Source organism: Neophocaena asiaeorientalis, unplaced genomic scaffold (assembly GCF_003031525.2).
Source record: "Neophocaena asiaeorientalis asiaeorientalis breed wild unplaced genomic scaffold, Neophocaena_asiaeorientalis_V1.1 scaffold19, whole genome shotgun sequence".
NCBI classification, from domain to species: Eukaryota; Metazoa; Chordata; class Mammalia; order Artiodactyla; family Phocoenidae; genus Neophocaena; species Neophocaena asiaeorientalis.
This window is the reverse complement of record NW_020173388.1, coordinates 8,272,566-8,290,572: the sequence shown is the minus strand read 5'-3', so window position 1 is coordinate 8,290,572 and position 18,007 is coordinate 8,272,566. Positions and strand designations below refer to the sequence as shown.

At 44.8% G+C, this 18,007-nt stretch overlaps 2 protein-coding genes across 7 annotated transcripts in view; both read right to left on the bottom strand.

Moving 5' to 3' along the window:
- The window catches only part of TXK (TXK tyrosine kinase), a 66,380-nt gene extending 51,495 nt beyond the window's left edge, over window positions 1–14,885 (bottom strand). Inside the window, exons 1-2 of one of the 3 annotated variants that reach the window (XM_024746665.1) lie at window positions 14,842–14,885; window positions 9,936–10,006 (exon numbers count right to left, since the gene is read on the bottom strand). In XM_024746665.1, the coding sequence (XP_024602433.1) occupies window positions 9,936–9,951 (16 nt within the window). In that variant the 5' untranslated portion in view covers window positions 9,952–10,006; window positions 14,842–14,885. Of the gene's footprint in view, window positions 1–9,935; window positions 10,007–14,841 lie in introns of those variants that run through there. The other 2 variants (XM_024746664.1, XM_024746663.1) reach the window with 2 other exon arrangements.
- TEC (tec protein tyrosine kinase) overlaps window positions 12,977–18,007 on the bottom strand; it is a 136,724-nt gene continuing 131,693 nt past the window's right edge. For 3 of the 4 annotated variants that reach the window (XM_024746659.1, XM_024746658.1, XM_024746661.1), the window contains 4 exons: window positions 17,843–17,907; window positions 15,083–15,201; window positions 14,842–14,999; window positions 12,977–13,650 (listed from right to left, as the gene is read on the bottom strand). In XM_024746659.1, coding sequence (XP_024602427.1) covers window positions 13,567–13,650; window positions 14,842–14,999; window positions 15,083–15,201; window positions 17,843–17,907 — 426 coding nt within the window. In that variant the 3' untranslated portion in view covers window positions 12,977–13,566. The remainder of the gene's footprint in view (window positions 13,651–14,841; window positions 15,000–15,082; window positions 15,202–17,842; window positions 17,908–18,007) is intronic. The other variant, XM_024746660.1, reaches the window with a different exon arrangement.

Below are 18,007 nucleotides of genomic sequence, written 5' to 3'. Positions count from 1 at the left end.
AATCTGAACTCCTCTCATCTTCCTCCCCAAACTCGTCTATCCACTCTTCTCCATCTTGTCAAGAGCAACTCCATTTTTCCAGTTGCTCAGGCCAATGATCTTGGAGTTACCTTTGACTCCTCTCTTTCTCTCATACCCCAGTCCAATCCATCAGGAGAGCATGCTGACTATTCCTTAAAAATGTATCCAAGGGCTTCCCTGGTGGTGCAGTGGTTGAGAGTCCGCCTGCCGATGCAGGGAACACGGGTTCGTGCCCCGGTCTGGGAAGATCCCACGTGCCGCGGAGCGGCTGGGCCCGTGAGCCATGGCCGCTGAGTCTGCGCGTCCGGAGCCTGTGCTCCGCAACGGGAGAGGCCACAACATTGAGAGGCCCGCGTACCGCAAAAAAAAAAATGTATCCAAGAGTTTCTGCTTGAGATGACGAGAAAGTTCTGGAGATGAGTAATGGTGATGATTGTACAATAATGTGCTTGGACTTCACGCTCCTGGACTCTACACTTACGAATGGTTAAAATGGTAAATTTTATGTTGCATTTCACCACAATTTAAAACTCACACACACACAGAATGTTACTGCTTTTCCCCACCCTTCTGTTACTAACAAGGTCTAAGTCTCCATTATCTGGATTATACCAATAGTCTCCTAACTTCTTTCTGCTTCTACACTTAGTCCCATCCCCCCCCACCCTTTATGGCTTATTTTTCAGTGGCCACAGTAATTAATTTAAAACCTAGGTCAGATCATGCTACTCCTTGTCTCACACACCCACAATGGCTCTCCATTTCACTGTGCGTTACAGCCAATTTTCTCACAATCGTCCTTAAACCGTCCACGACCTGGCCTCCTGGTGCCTCTCACCTTCTCTACAATGTGCTTGTGCTCATTTCACCCCATCCACACTGCCCCCGCAGCGCTTCTGGACCAGGACTGCTCTCACCCAAGGCTCTTCGCTTTTGTTCTGCCTGGACCATTCTTCCCCCAGCTGTCAGCCTTCCCTACTCTCTCCACGTCTTCATTCCTTTAATTAAATTAATAAAATAAAATAGACTCTCAATTACATATGGCAACAGGAGTATATCTTTCCTTATTTCCGAGGCCTTCCGTAATCTGGCCAGCCCCCCCCTGATGCTTAGTGCTCACCAATTCCTATTACACCAGCTTCTATTCTTCTGTTCACCGTTCTCACAGACACCTTGCACATTTCTGTCCCCGGCTTAAAAAAGGCTCCCATTGCAATCCACTCCCACCTAATCTTCCTTCGGCTCCCGAAGCACTGTTATCTGTCTTGCTCTGCGGCTCATAATTAGGTACCAACGTCGATGGTTATTTACTTTTCTTTGTGTAGCCTTCATCTCTCACAGGGCTCCTCAATCTCACCACTACTGACACCTTAGAGTGATGAGTGCTTTGCTGCGGGAGCTGTCCTGTGTATTACAGTATGTTGAGCAGCATCCCTGGCCCCCGTGCACTAGGTGTCAGTAGCAACAGCACCTCACTCCTCTGATACCCACCTCCCACACCCAGGTGTGAAGACCAAAATGTTTCCAGGAATTGTCAGATGTCCCCTGTGGGCAAAAATCACCCCTTGTTAAGAACCACTGAGCTAGATTGTGAACTCTTCAATTTCATGGTCTGAGTCTCATGGTTTTTTGTCTTGTCCATAGCATCCAGCATGAGAGCCTGGTACAGAGCAAGAACTCAATAGATAGCTGTTAAATAACGTCTCCTCGATATCTACACCATCACATTACACTTAGGCTCTATTTGTCAGTAACTCATTCGACCACATGCAATCTTACAGCTCGACGCTGGCCGGCCGCAGAGCAAGCTAGGTTGACCACGTCCTTTTGACTAAGTAGAACAGTAAAGTTGAAGAAGACAGCTTCTGGAGCTTGTAGTAGGTCATAAGTCTAACCTTTTGTTCCAGGCATAGTAAAAAAGAAGAAGGGGGCTTCCCTGGTGGCGCAGTGGCTGAGAGTCTGCGTGCCGATGCAGGTTCGTGCCCCGGTCCGGGAAGATCCCACATGCCACGGAGCGGCTGGGCCCGTGAACCATGGCCGCTGAGCCTGCGCGTCCAGAGCCTGTGCTCCGCAACGGGAGAGGCCACAACAGTGAGAGGCCCGCGTACCGTAAAAAAAAAAAAAAAAAAAAAAAAAAAAAAAGAAGAAGGAAGAGAGGGAGGAGGAGGAAGGAGGTGGGAAGGAGAAAAAGCAGCGGCAGCTTATCCAAAATCAAGCATCAATCCACGAGATGCTAAATGAAATGGTTAAAACCTGGTGTTCAAATGTTCTTTTTTCTGTATAAGGACAGCATATGGGGTTGAGCAGTCACTAGGGTCAGGGTAACCTGAAGCCAAATCATGACTCCATTTTCTTGTAGCGACAATATGATTTGGGGCAATTACTCAGGAGCCTGATCTGGAAAATGATAGAAATAAAACCTACCTTCTAGGAAAGGCCGTTTCCCACTGCTACCAACAAAGCATTTACCATATGGAGGGACTACAGGAAGATCTTACTATCCTATACTAACTCACTCCCTACACACTGAAATAGGTCCTGTAATTATCCCCATTTCACAGATGAAGAAATTGAGTAACAGACAGGTTCAGTCATTTGTCCAAAGCTACATACCTAAAAAAGCAGCTGAGATTGAATTTAAGCCCACAGAGCTTGGCTGAGTCCATGAGCATAATAATGAGACAGTCCTTGTGGATGAGAAGATTGCGTAAGACAGCAGAGATGAAATGTCTAGGACAGAGCAGTTGCTCATTTAATGTCCAACCTTTTCCCTCACTCAGTTCCCTAGAATTCATTCAGCAAGTACGTATTGTGTATTCAAAGAGCAGATTTGAGGTAAACAGATAGAAGCACACTATGGTCCTCCCTCTGAAGACAAAATGGGAAGAAGGTCAAGTAAACCAAAGCTGACCTTCAACCCCACAACTCCTGTGTTCTGAGCCCATTCTCTACCCCTGTTCACCCCGCTCAGGACTCTAAGGGGTCCTCTCTCCACTATCAACACAGCTCTCCGGAGGTGCTCTGAAGCTTAGTCTTGGCAAGGTGAAAATGATATGATAGTAAACTGATATAACAGTAAACATGTATGGCGGTGCTTCTTTTAAAGGCATTTTCATATCTGTAAGCATGACAACTGTATTTGTCAGAGTGATCAGAGAGAGAGCAAGATAAACTGACTTAAGGAATTGGCTCACACAATTGTGAGGGCTGGTGAGTCCAAAATCTGACGGGGTGGGCTTGCAACTCAGGGAAGAGCTGCAGTCTGAGTCCAAAGGCAGTCTGCTGGCCGAATTTTTTCTTGCTTAGTGGAGGTCAGTCTTTGGTTTATTAAGGCCTTCAACTGATTAGATGAGGCCCACCCACATTATGTCTTGGTAATCTGCTTTACTAAAGATCCACTGATTTAAATGTTAATCTCACACAAAAAATATCTTCACTGAAACATCCACAGTAACATTTAACCCACTACCTAGGCATCAGGGCCCAGCCAAGTTGACCCATAAAATTAACCATTATTATACCTTAAATTAAACATATAGAACTTTCAAAGAGAAATTGCTGGCATTTGTCAGCAGGAATGATATCTGGAGACTAGGAAAAGGCTCCCCCCCACCTTCACTGAATTTACCGTACATGACTACACACCAACAGAGTGGACTATAAATCCAACAGCAATCTCTCGGTTATCTTTACTCTCTCCTGCAGCCTGGAATTTAGGAGGAAGTTTTTTCACAAGTATTTATTTGTCCTCACTCAGTAGCAAAGACAGCTGCCTTCAAATAAGGGTACTACTCTGCCACAGCTTCAATTACGACACGGTTTTGTTCTATCTCCCCTGAAGACCAAGAATAGCTGTGAGCAGCGAGGACAACCTCCGCCTTGTTTATGGTTCAGTTCTGCCCAGCACAGTTGCTAGCAACTAGTCGCTGCCCAATAAATAATTGATGAGTGAGTAAAAAACAAGTTGTGAAAGCCAAACAGCTTCCTGGTGTTCCTTGCTTGGCTTGACTCTTCAAGACACTAGGCCTCTTTATTTACAGACTGAAGTAATGATTCATGCCAAAGCTGATAGCAATGATTATTAGATTTGTGGTCATTTTCTATTTACAGCATCACAGGTCTTCCAGGTGAGTGGGTAAATGGAGAGTCACTGCCACACGCCTGCTGTGGTTACAGAAGCCATTCTTTGAATTGCTTTTCTCAGTAACCTGCAGAGAGAAAGCCCTTTTTCGCCTTTATAAAATCCCCAATGAAGGCAGAAACTCATGCATATCTGGTCTTTGCCAGAGACGATCTAAAATGCCCCAGAGATGGGCAATGACTATTTGCCTGCTAGAAGGTTATATTCAGTGTTGAGGATTAACGCAGGAAGAAGCCAGAGCTTCTCCTCCCAGGCTTACATCTGCGCTATTCTTTTCATCTGCTTCTTATTCCCCAGCAAATACCTTTAATTATCTATCTTGTACCAGCAAGTCAGGAAAAGGGCATCACATCCCGGCGTAATCTCCGTGACCTTTAGGAACTGGCACGTCCCTCATGGGTAAGGGAGTCGAACCTCTTATTTTATTTAGTGTTCGCGTACTCTCCTGGGAAGGCTTGCTTCCCCCTTCTCCCACCCGTGCAGGTCTCCTAACAGCCTTCTGCTTGTGTGCGCGGCTGCAGCGGGGCTCGGCTTGGGGACGGGTTTCCACCAGGGGGCGCTGGAAGGGAGCGAGTGGGAGAAGCACCACTTCTCCGAACAGCTCCCCGCCGCTCACAGTCCGGCAGATGAACGGTAGCTGAAGGGCTGCTGGGTCACCGCCGTCTGGGAAGCGAAGCTGGTGGCGTTCCCTCCGTTTCGAATGTTTTCAGATTTATATCTATGTAACCTCACGTATTTACGATGGCAGAGTTTCGTTATAAATCAGTGCTTCAGGCGAAATTCAGTCCTCCTGAGTTTGCTTAGAATAACTGGCAGAAGGCTGGTGATTTTTATTTGAAAACATGAATAGCTGGCTCGTTTCAAGAAGTGCCTTGAGCCAAAGACTAGGCTAGTGGCCCAACGCACACAATCCGGGTCGCGGTTTTAGGACGAGGAATTCCAGGGCAGCTGCGCTCACAGCTGAAGGGCTCGGGGAACTGGAAAGTGTGGAAAACCTGTGGCTTTGGATAAATGGCTCTGGGCAATTGGAACTGATCCTCTAAGTTCACTACAAGAAGCGCCTTATTTTTTTTCCAGAAATTTACAGAAAGGTCAAAGCTCCTCATGACTGTAATAAATTCCCACCACTAGATCGATTTAAGGGACTTCTGAAGACCAGATACATGTTAATGGACTCAACCCATATCATGTGGGAGGTGTGACACATAGCTAGCTTTGTTTTTAACCTGAATTTCTGCCTCTAGGCAGGCACCAGAAAAGACTTTCTGAAAAGACACCAAACCAATAATCCACACCAATGAGGGAAAGAAAGAAAAGAAAATAGAAAGAGAGGGAGAGGGGGAGTGGGGGGGGGGGGGGGGGGGGGGCGAGAGAGAGAGAGAGAAATACACTGAGTTTTTCACAGAAACATTTATTCAATTTAAGAAGTTATCCTTGATACAAACTTATGGTTACCAAAGGGGAAAGGTGGGAGGGGGATAAATTAGGAGTTTGGGATTAACATATACACACTACTATATATAAAACAGATCATCAACAAGGACCTACTGTATAGCAAGGGGAACTCTACTCGATATTCTGTAATAACCTACAGGGGAAAAGAATCTGAAGAAGAGTTGATATATGTATATGTATAACTGAATCACTTTGCTGTACACCTGAAACTAACACAACATTATAAATCAACTATACTCCAACATAAAATAAAATTTAAATTAAAAAAATTTTTAAAGATATCCTTGATTCTGAATTTTTATGCTCTTTATATATTTGAAGCATTAAATTATCCCTGCTTTGTGTGTGTGCCTCCTTTGCTATTAAAAGGGCACTCCTTTCAACAGAATTACTGAAAGAACACTGTTTCCTTTTGATATTAAAATGTCCGTTCTTCTAAGAAATGATAGTCGCCAGAGATGTTAGTGTTTTTGAATGTATTGACAAAATAAGTTAGCAACCCATTATTAGATCCCAAACTGGTTTCTGGACATTATCCCGTCTGTGAAACCTTCAAGTAAGGGGAATAACTCCATTAGGGATTTGTTGGTTCCTAACAGAAAACAGGCAGCTAGCTCATGGGACAGTAACTGATAATCTGGGTGGAGGAGAAGAACGGTGCTGGCCTGGCTGAGCCTGAGGGGTGCTGTGTGTGGGGAAGGGGTGCAGAGACTCCGGAAGCCTGGGGAGCTGCATGGGGCGCTGGGCACTAGGGGAGACAGGGTCCCAGGGGCAAAGATGCTGAAGGGAAAGGCAGAGTCTCCCTGAAGACTGATCGCTCCTCTGTTCACAGCTTCAGCCAGCAAAGCCCCAGGCACCAAACATTCCAGCACCAGAAGCCCTTGTTTGTTCCACACAGGAATTTTATTCTTTCCCAGTCCTGAGCTGGAGTGAGGCGGACTTTGCAGGCATCTTGCCCACATCTCCTCCATCCCCTGGTCTCAGAGCAGTGTTTCCTAGGAGACTGTGGCCCGTGAGCTCCAAGTTCATGAGCAGCTCACAGACATCACAACCAAGACACCTGGCCAGCTTGGGATGTAGGTGCTTGGCCACCAGACCCGCTGGCGGCCAGCACTGGGCAACACCCTGCCCCCCGAGGGCAGGAAGGGGACAGATGCCAGCCAGTGGGCTTCACTACACAGGAAGGGCATCTGCCGGTCACACACAATAAGGCGTGGAAACCTCACAGACGCAGTTCCAGATGGTGACTGCTGTTAGCATTATTGCTACAGGTTTCAGGCAGTTGCAGGAGGATAGAAGTGAAGTGGTTTAGAAACAAAAGGAAAGACACATATACTAGTGTCCATATTAACACTGAACCTATTTTTGAGAAAGGGGACCATCTCCAGCCTGAGGCAAAGTGGCAGTAAAAGTGGCCAAGTCTTTTTTTGGTCCATGGCTCTCCTAGCTTTTGCCACTGAATTAGGTTGGAAACATTGAATCTATTGTTGGAAACAAATTAGCTCCAAACCTAGAGGCAGAAACTGTTTACTATCTCACAGTTTCTGTGGGTCTGGAGTCCAGGCACTGCTTAACTGGGCGCCTCTGAATCAAATTGAGAAGTTCATGAAGCTCATGAAATTGTAGTAAAGGGGAGTTGGGATTTGCTGGAGAAGCTACTTTCAAGTTCAGTCACATGGCTGTCGCTGGCCTTGGTTCCTGGTGATGGGGATTCTCCACAGGCTGCCTGAGAATGCTCACAGCATGGCAGCAGGTTATCCAAGAGACAGGGAGCCCAAGAGCACTAAGAAGCCACAGTCTGCCGTAACCTGACCTCCCAGTAACACTCCATCCACCCCTGTTACCATACTCCATCTTTCCCCAAGGAGAGGGATCGTGTGAACAGCTGGAGGGGGACATCACTGGGGCCACCTTAGAGATGCCTGTGCAGCCACCCTCGTTATCTCTGTATTAATTGTAAAAGAAATAACAAGATACTAACTTAAAGGGGTTGGCATGGGATTCAAACACAATGAGGAATAAGAGAGGGCTTTGAAAGCAGAGACCCAAGAAAAGCAGAGTGACCAAGGGGTCCTTACCTCACCCTCCAGATCAAATTATGAGTCCAGAAAACTGCATTTTAACAGTATCCTAAAGCACACTTCAGGCACACCAACATTTAAGAACCACCCAATTATTATTTTTCCTTCTACTTTATAAATTGGGAAGAAAAGACAGAGAAATTAGGTGATGATGAGATGGAGGGAAGGGAGGTGGTCAGCTTTTCGAACCCCCAGCACGTCTCCCTGGTCCCCGTCCCCTAAATGATTCTCCTGGGCTGGGTCTGTCCTCAGAGCAGGGGTTAGTTGGGAGAAACGACCAATTGTGTTTCACAAACTGACCCTCACAGGAGCAGTGCCCTGGTACCACTCCCAGGCTCTGCCCACCAGTCAGTAAGATCAATATTGCACCTTCCACAAGGATCTCCTCCTGCCCTACAGCAGCCTGTGAAGCCAGACTTCTATGACAGCCCTTAAAACAACCAATGTATTTCCCAAGTGACTCTGGTCCAAAAAATACCTATAAACATTTTTTTGATTAGTAGTAACACACCCTGGGGCACCTCTTAGCTTTCTCTGGTCAACAGTAAACACTCATTGTTTTACCCAGAAGAAAATGGAGCCACGGCTTCCCTGGTGGCGCAGTGGTTAAGAATCTGCCTGCCAATGCAGGGGACATGGGTTCGAGCCCTGGTCCGGGAAGATCCCACAGGCCGTGGAGCAACTAAGCCCATGCACCACAACTACTGAGCCTGTGCTCTACAGCCTGTGAGCCACAACTACTGAAGCCTGCACGCCTAGAGCCCGTGCTCCGCAACAAGAGAAGTCAACGCAATGAGAAGCCCATGCACCACAATGAAGAGTAGCCCCCGCTCACTGCAACTAGAGAAAGCCCGTGTGCAACAACAAAGACCCAAACGCAGCCAAAAATAAATTTAATTAATTAATTAACTTAAAAAGAAAGAAAGAAAATGGAGCCACATCTAAGTGCAATCTGTGGAAGAAATAAACGGGTGAGTCTTAACCGTTGAATCAAATTATCAGAAGCTGGAAAGGACAGTGATAGTTCATCAAACCCATGCCCTCCCAGGCCAGATAGAATGATCCTCAAAATAACCCCACTAATAGGTGGTCTCTTATTCAATCCTTTGGGCAATCTAATCCTTGTCTCAACCCTCACTGTTTATCTTATATATAACTGAATCCTTCCTGTTATCATTTACAGCCTTCTCTCGAGTTCTGACCTCAGGAGAAATGAAGAACAGATGCCCACATGGCTTTTAATGAAAAGGTTCTTATTAAGTCACTGCTCACCTTTGTCCTGCCATTGGGGGAAGTGGCGACATAGGTTACTGCTTCTTAGCTCTTTCTGCTTTGCTCTACTTGGTCTGTGTTTCTGATAATGGGCACCCCGTCTTGATCTATGTGTGGACCCAGACTGTAAGTTATAATTCAGGTAGGTACAAGTGGAGTAGCCTGGTTTATTTTTTACGAATCCTACCAACAAGTGTTGGGTCCTAATGAGGTGATTTGGTTTAAACACATGACATTTAAAAATTGCAAAAAATTTTTCCTAATGCCACTTAAAACTCAGAAGTGCAAAAACTGTTGTCAGCAGCCTTGATTGCTTTATTCTGAGGTGACTGAGCTTTGTTGAAGCTTGTTTCCATAGTCATCCAGGATTAAAATCAGTATTTTTCTTCCAGATTTTTAATTATTTGCATGATAAGGCTCTCTGAGTCTTCGAGGTAAATCAACAAGCATTTCCAAAACTTGTACATGGGACTGAATAGTCTTCCAAAGCAACTCCAAAATTAAGTTCATGAAGAGCCTGTCATTTTAATCTATTGTTTCTCTCTAGTATCTTGTTGGGAGGTAGGCAAAAAGAGAGTGCCCATTGTACAGATGGGTACCTGATCTAAAGAACTTACCAAAGGTGACCCACTAATGTTGCAGCAAATCCTGAAGTGGAACTTCGTCTCCTAGACTTTTGCTCTCAGTTCTTTACACTAAATATTCTAAATACAAACACTTTTCAAACTGATTGCATTTCTACACACACAGGTAGATTTAAGGACACTATTTTGTTTTCTTTTGTGTTCTTAATGCTGAACATTTTCTAAAATTACATCACCACCATGGGTATTTAAATAACAAACAAAACACTGTCACAACATCTGGGGAAATTATCTTCCACACTTCACAATTTCTGGCGTTCAAGACTAAGCACCATGCCCAGAACAAGCCCTGAAGATAAAGGACAAAGCCATCTTACTTACAGGTGGAAAGAATCATGGCTGCACTTGTGCGGGGAGCAAACAAAACAGCCTTCAGGTCTTCAGCGATGCTCCTGTCACAAAAACACATCTTTTAACTGAAATCATAGCTCACCCAAGACGTTTCTCACAGGCAAAGTTAACCCCACCTATTTTCCTGTTCTAAAAACCTCAGAGAAGTGTGTGAATGACAACCCAATGGCCTATATAAGAGAAAGCTTGATAATCTACATCCAGATCTTTGAGGGTAGCTGCTATTAGTTCTTCATTCCCGAGTGCGTGGGTGACTCCAGCAAACACCATTTTCAAGAAATCACAAGATTTGGGTAAAAGGGACCTTTAAAAGAGCATGAATTCAAATTGCTCTCTCTGGACAGAGAAAGAATTGGAGGCACAGATAGGATAAGGGACACCGTTAGTGGTAGAAACAGAATTAGACTGTAAGTTTTGAAGTACCACGTCTAGAATATTCTGTCCTCCTACTCAGGACTAACACTTTAGGCACCGTACGAGGAAAGTTTATTTTGCGGGGCAGGAGGGAAAAAACTAATCCATCCCCAGGTGACTGGGGCATGGCCGAGAACTACAAACACAACAACATCAACAATAAAAACGCACTTAGGAGTTGCACTTCATCCCACTGAAAAATAACCAAAAAGTAACTAAAACCAAAGGGAACCACTGCACTGAAGACACAGCAGATTCACGTTGCCCTTCCTATTCCCTGCTTTCTAGATTAAGATCTCTTTACACATTCTGGGTGGATTCTTCTATTTTTACTTCTTTAGCCGTAGCTATGGTTTTATATAAAAACTTTTTTTTAAGTTCTAGTGAAATATTTAAAGATTTTTGAAGAAAATATTCCCAAATGTTGCCAAATCTTGTTTTCCCATCAAAAGTATACATAACTATTAGGTTAAGGGCTATACTTTCTCCTCTCTCTTCAAAGCGACCTAGCGCTCTAAACACAGTTCCTCAAGGTCAAAAGGGAAGTATGGGATGGGGCTGGGAGGGACGAGAGGACTCAAGGTGAGAGACGAAGGAAGGAGGAAGGAGGAAGGTATGACAATGACAGTAGGGCAGGGCGCGCATACAGCCAACCCCTTGAATGAGCTACAATTCAGTTAACAGATGTGTATATTTTTGTGATGGGGGTACAGGTAAATAGGAAGATGAGAAGGAAGGTGGCAAACAGACTGTGACAAGACTTAGGATAAATATTTTATTTTTTTCCATTATAAGGGGGACAGGGAAGGATAGAAGACAGCCTTCAGGGGATGAACTGACCAGAATGGAAAGATGATTCTCCACGGTCATGTGAAGGTGCTACTCAGAGTAGCCAGCCACAGCCTGTGTTCCGTAAAAGGTCTTGATTTTCCATAAACGCAGCCACGTATAGTAATTTTTTTAATCATTAAAGCACTTAGTGAGTTAAATGGTTCTGGTCCCACTGCTATAATATTCAAGCCAGAGCAATCAACAGAAGAGGGTAGATGGGTCATTCACCTCGACTGCCTGCTCTTTGCCTCTAGATCCTTAGTGGAAACATAGGGAAATGAGAAGTCACACGCAGAGGACATGCTATCCGGGTCCCAACAACCTGGCATGTGACAGAAGAAGCCACTCCCTTGTTAATGAGGCTTGAAGATGGTAGAGGAAGTGGGCCTTGAGTATGTAGCTTAAAAAAATCAAATGTAGAGGCCTCAGCTCATTCTTGGAAGCAAGAGCCGTAATAAATCCCCTGGGATCCTGAGTCCTGCTGTACGCAGGTTCCTTTGGGCCCCACGTGAATGGATAAGACTTCTTAGTGCTTCAAACACAAACCACAGAGATGCCTTTTTCATGTCCCAAGGTCTACAGGGAGTCCTCGAGGAAACAGGCAGCCAGGGAATAGTATTTGTGTTATTCTGAGGCCATGGGCACAACTTCTGGCCCATTACTTGCTTAGGAAGCCAGGGGGGTAAACTCTTGAACCCAGCATTGCCCACCTGTGAGCTGTTTCCTTGGCAAAACTGTGGTTTAACCTCGTCAGCTGTTCCTGGAGAATGTTCTGTGGGATGCTGTTGACTGAGACAACTCGTCGCTGGGCATTAAGTAGCTTCTTCACATAAGAACTACTTATGTGAACGCTACGTAAAGAGTGTTCACACAATGCTCCACAGCATGGGGGGAGACCACGGTCCCCCAGAGCAGACGAACTCCTGAAGAAAGGCCCTGTGTCTTGCTGGGCTTTCGATGCCCACAAAACCAACAATACAGTGTGGGGCAATACACGGCCTTGCTTTCATCATGATGGAGACTGTCGTTCTTTACCCTGGGCTCATGAGTAAATGAGGCTCTAACTCAGATGGTGTCCTGGTCAGAAATTATAAGGGTCAGAAACCCACTCAAATAAACTCAATTGCAGGGTCTACTATGAAGCTATAACAGACAATCTCTCTGATGCAGGAACCCAAGTCCAGCCTGGCCTCCTGAAAGCCATCTGGGAAACAGCTCAGACGCCATGCTCTCCATTTTTCCTGGCTGCTTCCTGAATTCTGCCAGAACTTGGCTTGCTCCTGGGTCTTGCGTGCAGTTGGGACACAGCCTTTGTGGCGAACATCATCTGTTCCTTCTGCTCCAGAGCTCACTTTCACATTTATGTCCAGGGACAGATTCTTAAGACACAGAAACTGATTGATTGCCCCTAGGCTCAATTTCCCATCCAACTCCAATTAGCTGTGGATACCATGGGCAGGTCCACTTAGCCCAAACACAGCCCCTGCTGGGGGCTTAAGCTGGATAGGCACCTCAAACATGGCTACCCAAGCGAGGAGGGGGCATTAGTGATAGAAGGGTCCAGACATTTTTCTCTTCAGTAGGGAATATTAGATCCTCAGGGGAAAAGGAATTGACAGCTGTAAGGTAAAATCCCTAGTCCTAAGAGGGCTGGCTCATATATTACAGAATTAAACATTTCAATTAAAAGACAACTCATAAAATCAACTATACTCCAATAAAAATCAAATTACAAAAAAGACGACTCACGTTTCTTATAAATATATAACTTTATATATTGTATATATTTACAATATGTACAGCATACAAATATGTTTTAATGTAATACTAATGGCAGTCTTGAAAACAGATGTTCCAAAACAAATGATGGGTACTTAGCCAAGGTGGGTTCCTGATCCATCTGGAACCCATATTCTAGACAATGCCCCAGCCCAGATTTCTGTAGAAGTCACAGGGAAGAGAGGGGTGGCTGGAATGTGGCTCGGATACCCTTCCCCCTCCCAATTACCCTGGCCTTCCACCGGCACCGGCTAACGTGACCCCACATGCACCCTTAAAATGGGCAGACCCTGGGGGCTGGGCACAGCGCCTGGCACACAGTGGGCACTCCAGTACTTGTGGAATGTATAAAAGTGGGTGCTTTTAACCATCGTGTCTAAGGCAGCATTTCCATAATCCAGAAGATTCGGTCACAGAGCTACGGCTGGTGGAGAAGCAAATGTTTTAGGTGTTTCCCCTTTATAAGTAAAACAATCTACACGTCCAAGTGCTAAATAAATTAGAAGTTTGCCACAAAGTGCCATCTCTTCCTCGTGCTTTGGACTCTGGAAGCCATCGCATCATCCGGTCACAGCACTCATCTTCCAAAAGTTTCTGTACATTCGACTAGTTCATCTATCGTGCGCAGCAGATCTTCAAAGGAAGGCCTTCCCTCTGGTTTCTACAATTCAAAATCAAGTAGAAGCTGTGGGTTCCAGAATCCATCCCCGAAATGATTTTTCACTGCTCCAACTCAGATAGCAATGCATACCAGAGTAAGGGACTCCTTGCTTCGGGGCCGGAACACACATGCATCTCCAGACAGGTCTAATCGATCCTGCACGTGCTGCTGCTACACTAACCTTTCTGCCACGTGGTTTTGGCATCCCATTCAAGAACCTAACAGAGATCCTAACTGCCTGCAAAATCAAGTCCTGCTGACTCACAGGGCCCTCTATAACCTGCCCCTCCCCCAGGCCCTTGCTACCCAGTTTTAGTTCCCACAAAAACCCTCACAGGGGCCCTATGCTCAATGAGAACAATCTCTACCCTTGCATACACACACCAAGTTCATTACCACCACCCCACCTTTGCTCACATTGTCCGCACTCCCCCTAGCACCACTTCTTGGCCAGAAGGCCTCTGTCCATCCCAATCAGTGCTCTTGGGAGGCATGATAGCAAGTGACCAGGGCATGGGCTTTGGAGTCGGACGGGACTCTGCTTCTCTGTAGTTAAGTGGCCTTAGGCAAGCGACAACGTGATCTCCTCATCCACAGAGTGGTCATAGTAAAAGTATGCACACTTTGAAGGGTTATTTTGAGAACTAAATTGAAAGCACTCAGCACAGTGACTAGCACATCATACCTCTGAGCTAATGTTACCGTTATCTTTCAAAAGTCATTTTGGTGTCTAATCTCTTCTATGAGGTGACATTTTTAACACGGGGCGAAGGAAAACTTCCGAAGACTGAGAGTAAATGACCTGAGGAAGTTGAGGCTTGGAGGAAAAAAAACTTCTCTGGTGAAAGAGTACTATTTCGACAACACTAGAGAGCCACTGAAAGAACAGCTACTTCTCTGGGCTTATCCCCAGAGCCCCCAGCTCAGGCGACTGTGGCGGGAGCCCCACTTGGGAAGGGAGCGGCAGCCTGAACTTACTATCTTAATTATTAGTGTTTTCCACTTCTTCACATCTTCTTCCCATTGTTCAGACTGAGTTGAGAAGACCGGCTTCCTACTTAGGGAGTTTGAAATCATATAAAACATGCACTCATTCACTAGGCTATAAAGACCACACAGTTTGAATCTACCAAGCCCAGATCCCTGAATGCTTTAGAGATTGAAGAAGAAAGCACCCGAAAAATGTTATACCTCCTGCCAGCATCTCAGCATCACCTCGTATACATATCTGGACGCCAACTTCGGCTGATGGAGTCGGTGGCCGTGAGTAACCATGGTTACCACTTCATAGTTGGTGTTTTTCTCAAAGGGCATTCTGCCTTCGGTGAATATTTCCCACATTAAGACACCTGGAAGAGGAGAAGGATTGCCAAACGATGCACCCAGTTCCTCTTCGGGGCAGAGGTGAGGGGAAGTGGAGCGTGACTCTTACCAAATGACCAGATATCTGATTTGCTGCTAAAGCGGCTGTAATTAAACACCTCAGGTGGACACCACTTCACGGGAAATTTAGCACCGGAAGAACTCGTGTACTGATCATCCAGGACATACCTAGAGTAAGACACTGAGTTATGGTCTGTATTTTGTACATGTTCTTTAATTTCTTTTTCCCCCTTAAAATCAGAAGCACAGTTGACTGAAGTCCAACAGGCATCCGGTTGAAGCTGGCTGTTTGCCTCTGCAGCCACGCCTCTGCAGTTGCCCTCTTCCTCCAAGTGCCTGAGATGCATGCACTGTAAGATTCTAACCACGCTTTCACTTTTCTGTTTTTCTTTTTTATAAGGCATTGGAGGCAGCCTACAAGAAAAGAGTTTGCAAACTTTCTTTTTAAGAAGCAGTTCTGTTCTTTAAACAAAAATTTTACCCAAAGGCCCCACATGTAAAACATCTAAAGCAGAGCTGCTCTAAAGGAAGTGGTGCAAGGCGCTTGGAGCACATGTGCTTTTGCCCCCGTGAGTCCACAGAGCACAACTTAAAACTATAGCAAATGAAAAGAGCAAACTGCAAAATGATGTACGCACATGGTGGTGTATATATGTATATACCATGACGTTCATCCTCTACACGCACACGCTCAGAACAACACCATGTAGTTTCTCTCTGGGAGCATACTTATGTCCTTCTGGAAGGACACACACAAACTGGTAACACTGGTTACCCCTGGGGAGGATCTTAATTGGGGTGCTAAATACGGGTTCTTCAGCCCTTTCTGTAATGTGTTCAGTATGTATTTACAAGAGGAAGGTGTTCATGTATTATAGGAACATACCAGGTTAATTTCTGCAAGCTCCATGGGAAAATATTCAAATGATTGCACAAACTTCCTTCGCCGTATAGACAAAGATGGTGGCAGTACCACCATGGGCGTTTGTCAGTCAGGGGAGTCTGAACTGAGTGTAGAATGAGTGTTTCAAAGGAGCTGATGCAAAAGCACAGGTTTCTTGAAAGCCAAACATATGAAAATCAAACCTGAAATTGGAGGCCTGTCTGTTAGATACAGAATATCTTCACAGAAAACAAACAAAGAGCACTGGGTCCTTACTGCCCTGACACCCAGCAGTTCTGGTCCCATTTCGGACAGTAATGGCTTTCTAACCTCCCTCAGCCCGAGTTTCTCAGGAGGGAGGCCTGGCCTGCCTTTATAAACCGCCCTCATGCTGGCCATGGGCTGACCACCCTGACCTCCTTTCGATTCTTGAGCAGGCCAAGCTCATCCCAAATTTCAAGCTTTTGGACTCGGTGTTCTGCCACCTGGAATATTTTATCCTCAGACTTTCACCTAATTGACTACTTCCTGCCTTTTGGGTCTCTTTTCAGATATCCTGGTCTCAAAGAGGCCTTCGAGAGGCACCAGATTTGAAGTCGCTACCGTCACCCCTGCCCCGCGCCATCACTCAGTACCCGCCCGCCCCACCAGCCCCAAGTTATCGCTATCACGGGGGTCGGCAAACTTTTTCTGTAAAAGGCCAGACAATGAGTGTTTTAGATTTTGCAGGCCTTTGTAGAGTGAAAGCAGCCAGACAACACATCTGTGAATGAGTCTATGTCCTATTAACACTTTATTTATGGACACTGGCTTTTGACTTTCAGATAATTTTCACATGTCATAATATTTTTAAAGTTTTTTTTTTTTCCCAACCATTAAACAATGTGAACACCGTGGTTGGCTCACAGGCCATACAAACATAAGTGTTGGGTCAGATGTGGTCCAGAAACCGAGGTTGGCGGACCCCTGCTCTGTCGCCTCACTCTGTGTTCTCCCCTCTTAGTGGTTCTAAGGTCTTATGTTTCTCTCTCCTCTTGAATTTAAGCTGCACGTGGGCAGGGACTCACATGGATAATGTCATCCTCTGCTAGGGTTCAATCTCTAGTGTTGTGCCTGGCACAGAGCAGGCACCTAATTTTGTATGGATGGGTGTACAGATAAATGAATGGATGAAGGAAGGAGGGAAAGAAAGAACAAATGAAATACTCTTTAAAGGACTTTTCTAACACCCTATTAAGATTACAAAAATTAAGAGAATAAAAACATTACAGATTTGCGTATTCTAAAAACTTACCCCAAACACATTTCTATCAAAACAAAAGATTCTAGAAATTTAATCCACACCAGGGAGAAAAGAAAGTAGTGTATTTAACGGGCTATACTACCACCTAGTGGAGAGAATGATTAACAATAATTAACACAATGTATACTGTGTTATTTTAATATATTTATTTTATCTCAGGACATCTAATAGGGTTTGCTTTATCAGTGCAGATTATTTCCATGCTTATCAATTCTATAAGCGAATGTGAATATCAACTAAAGCCACATAATGAAGTATTAAGTAATCATAACTTCTCAACAGTTTACCTGAGAAAAAGCCAAAGCTAACAGTAAAAAGACAAATTCAGCAAAGAAATCTTTCAAAATATAGATAATCTATTTTCTAACCTTATACAAAAAACACTAAGAAGCAGAAAAATCAATCTGTACAAAAATGATGGGGATTAAAAAAAAATGATGGGTACTTCTAACATTTTGTTAAAGGAACAAAAGATGTTTCAAAATAGCGCTTAAACAGGCATCAGAGGAAGAAGCTGACACAAACTGCAAAGGAAAAGTCAAGTACTTTCAAGGGAAAAGCCACAGTCTTACATTAATTTAATCCAAAATGTATAGAAAATGTTCACATATACTCAGCCTTACCTAGCCATTCCAAAATCAGAAACTTTCACAATTCCTGCCTCATTTACGAGACAATTTCTGGCAGCCTGGAAAACAGCATTATAAAGGTATATTAGTTGCAAAGTTCCACAATAAAAGTAGAAAAATATAAGTTCTGTTTATATTAAATTTAGTGTAACCCAGTCA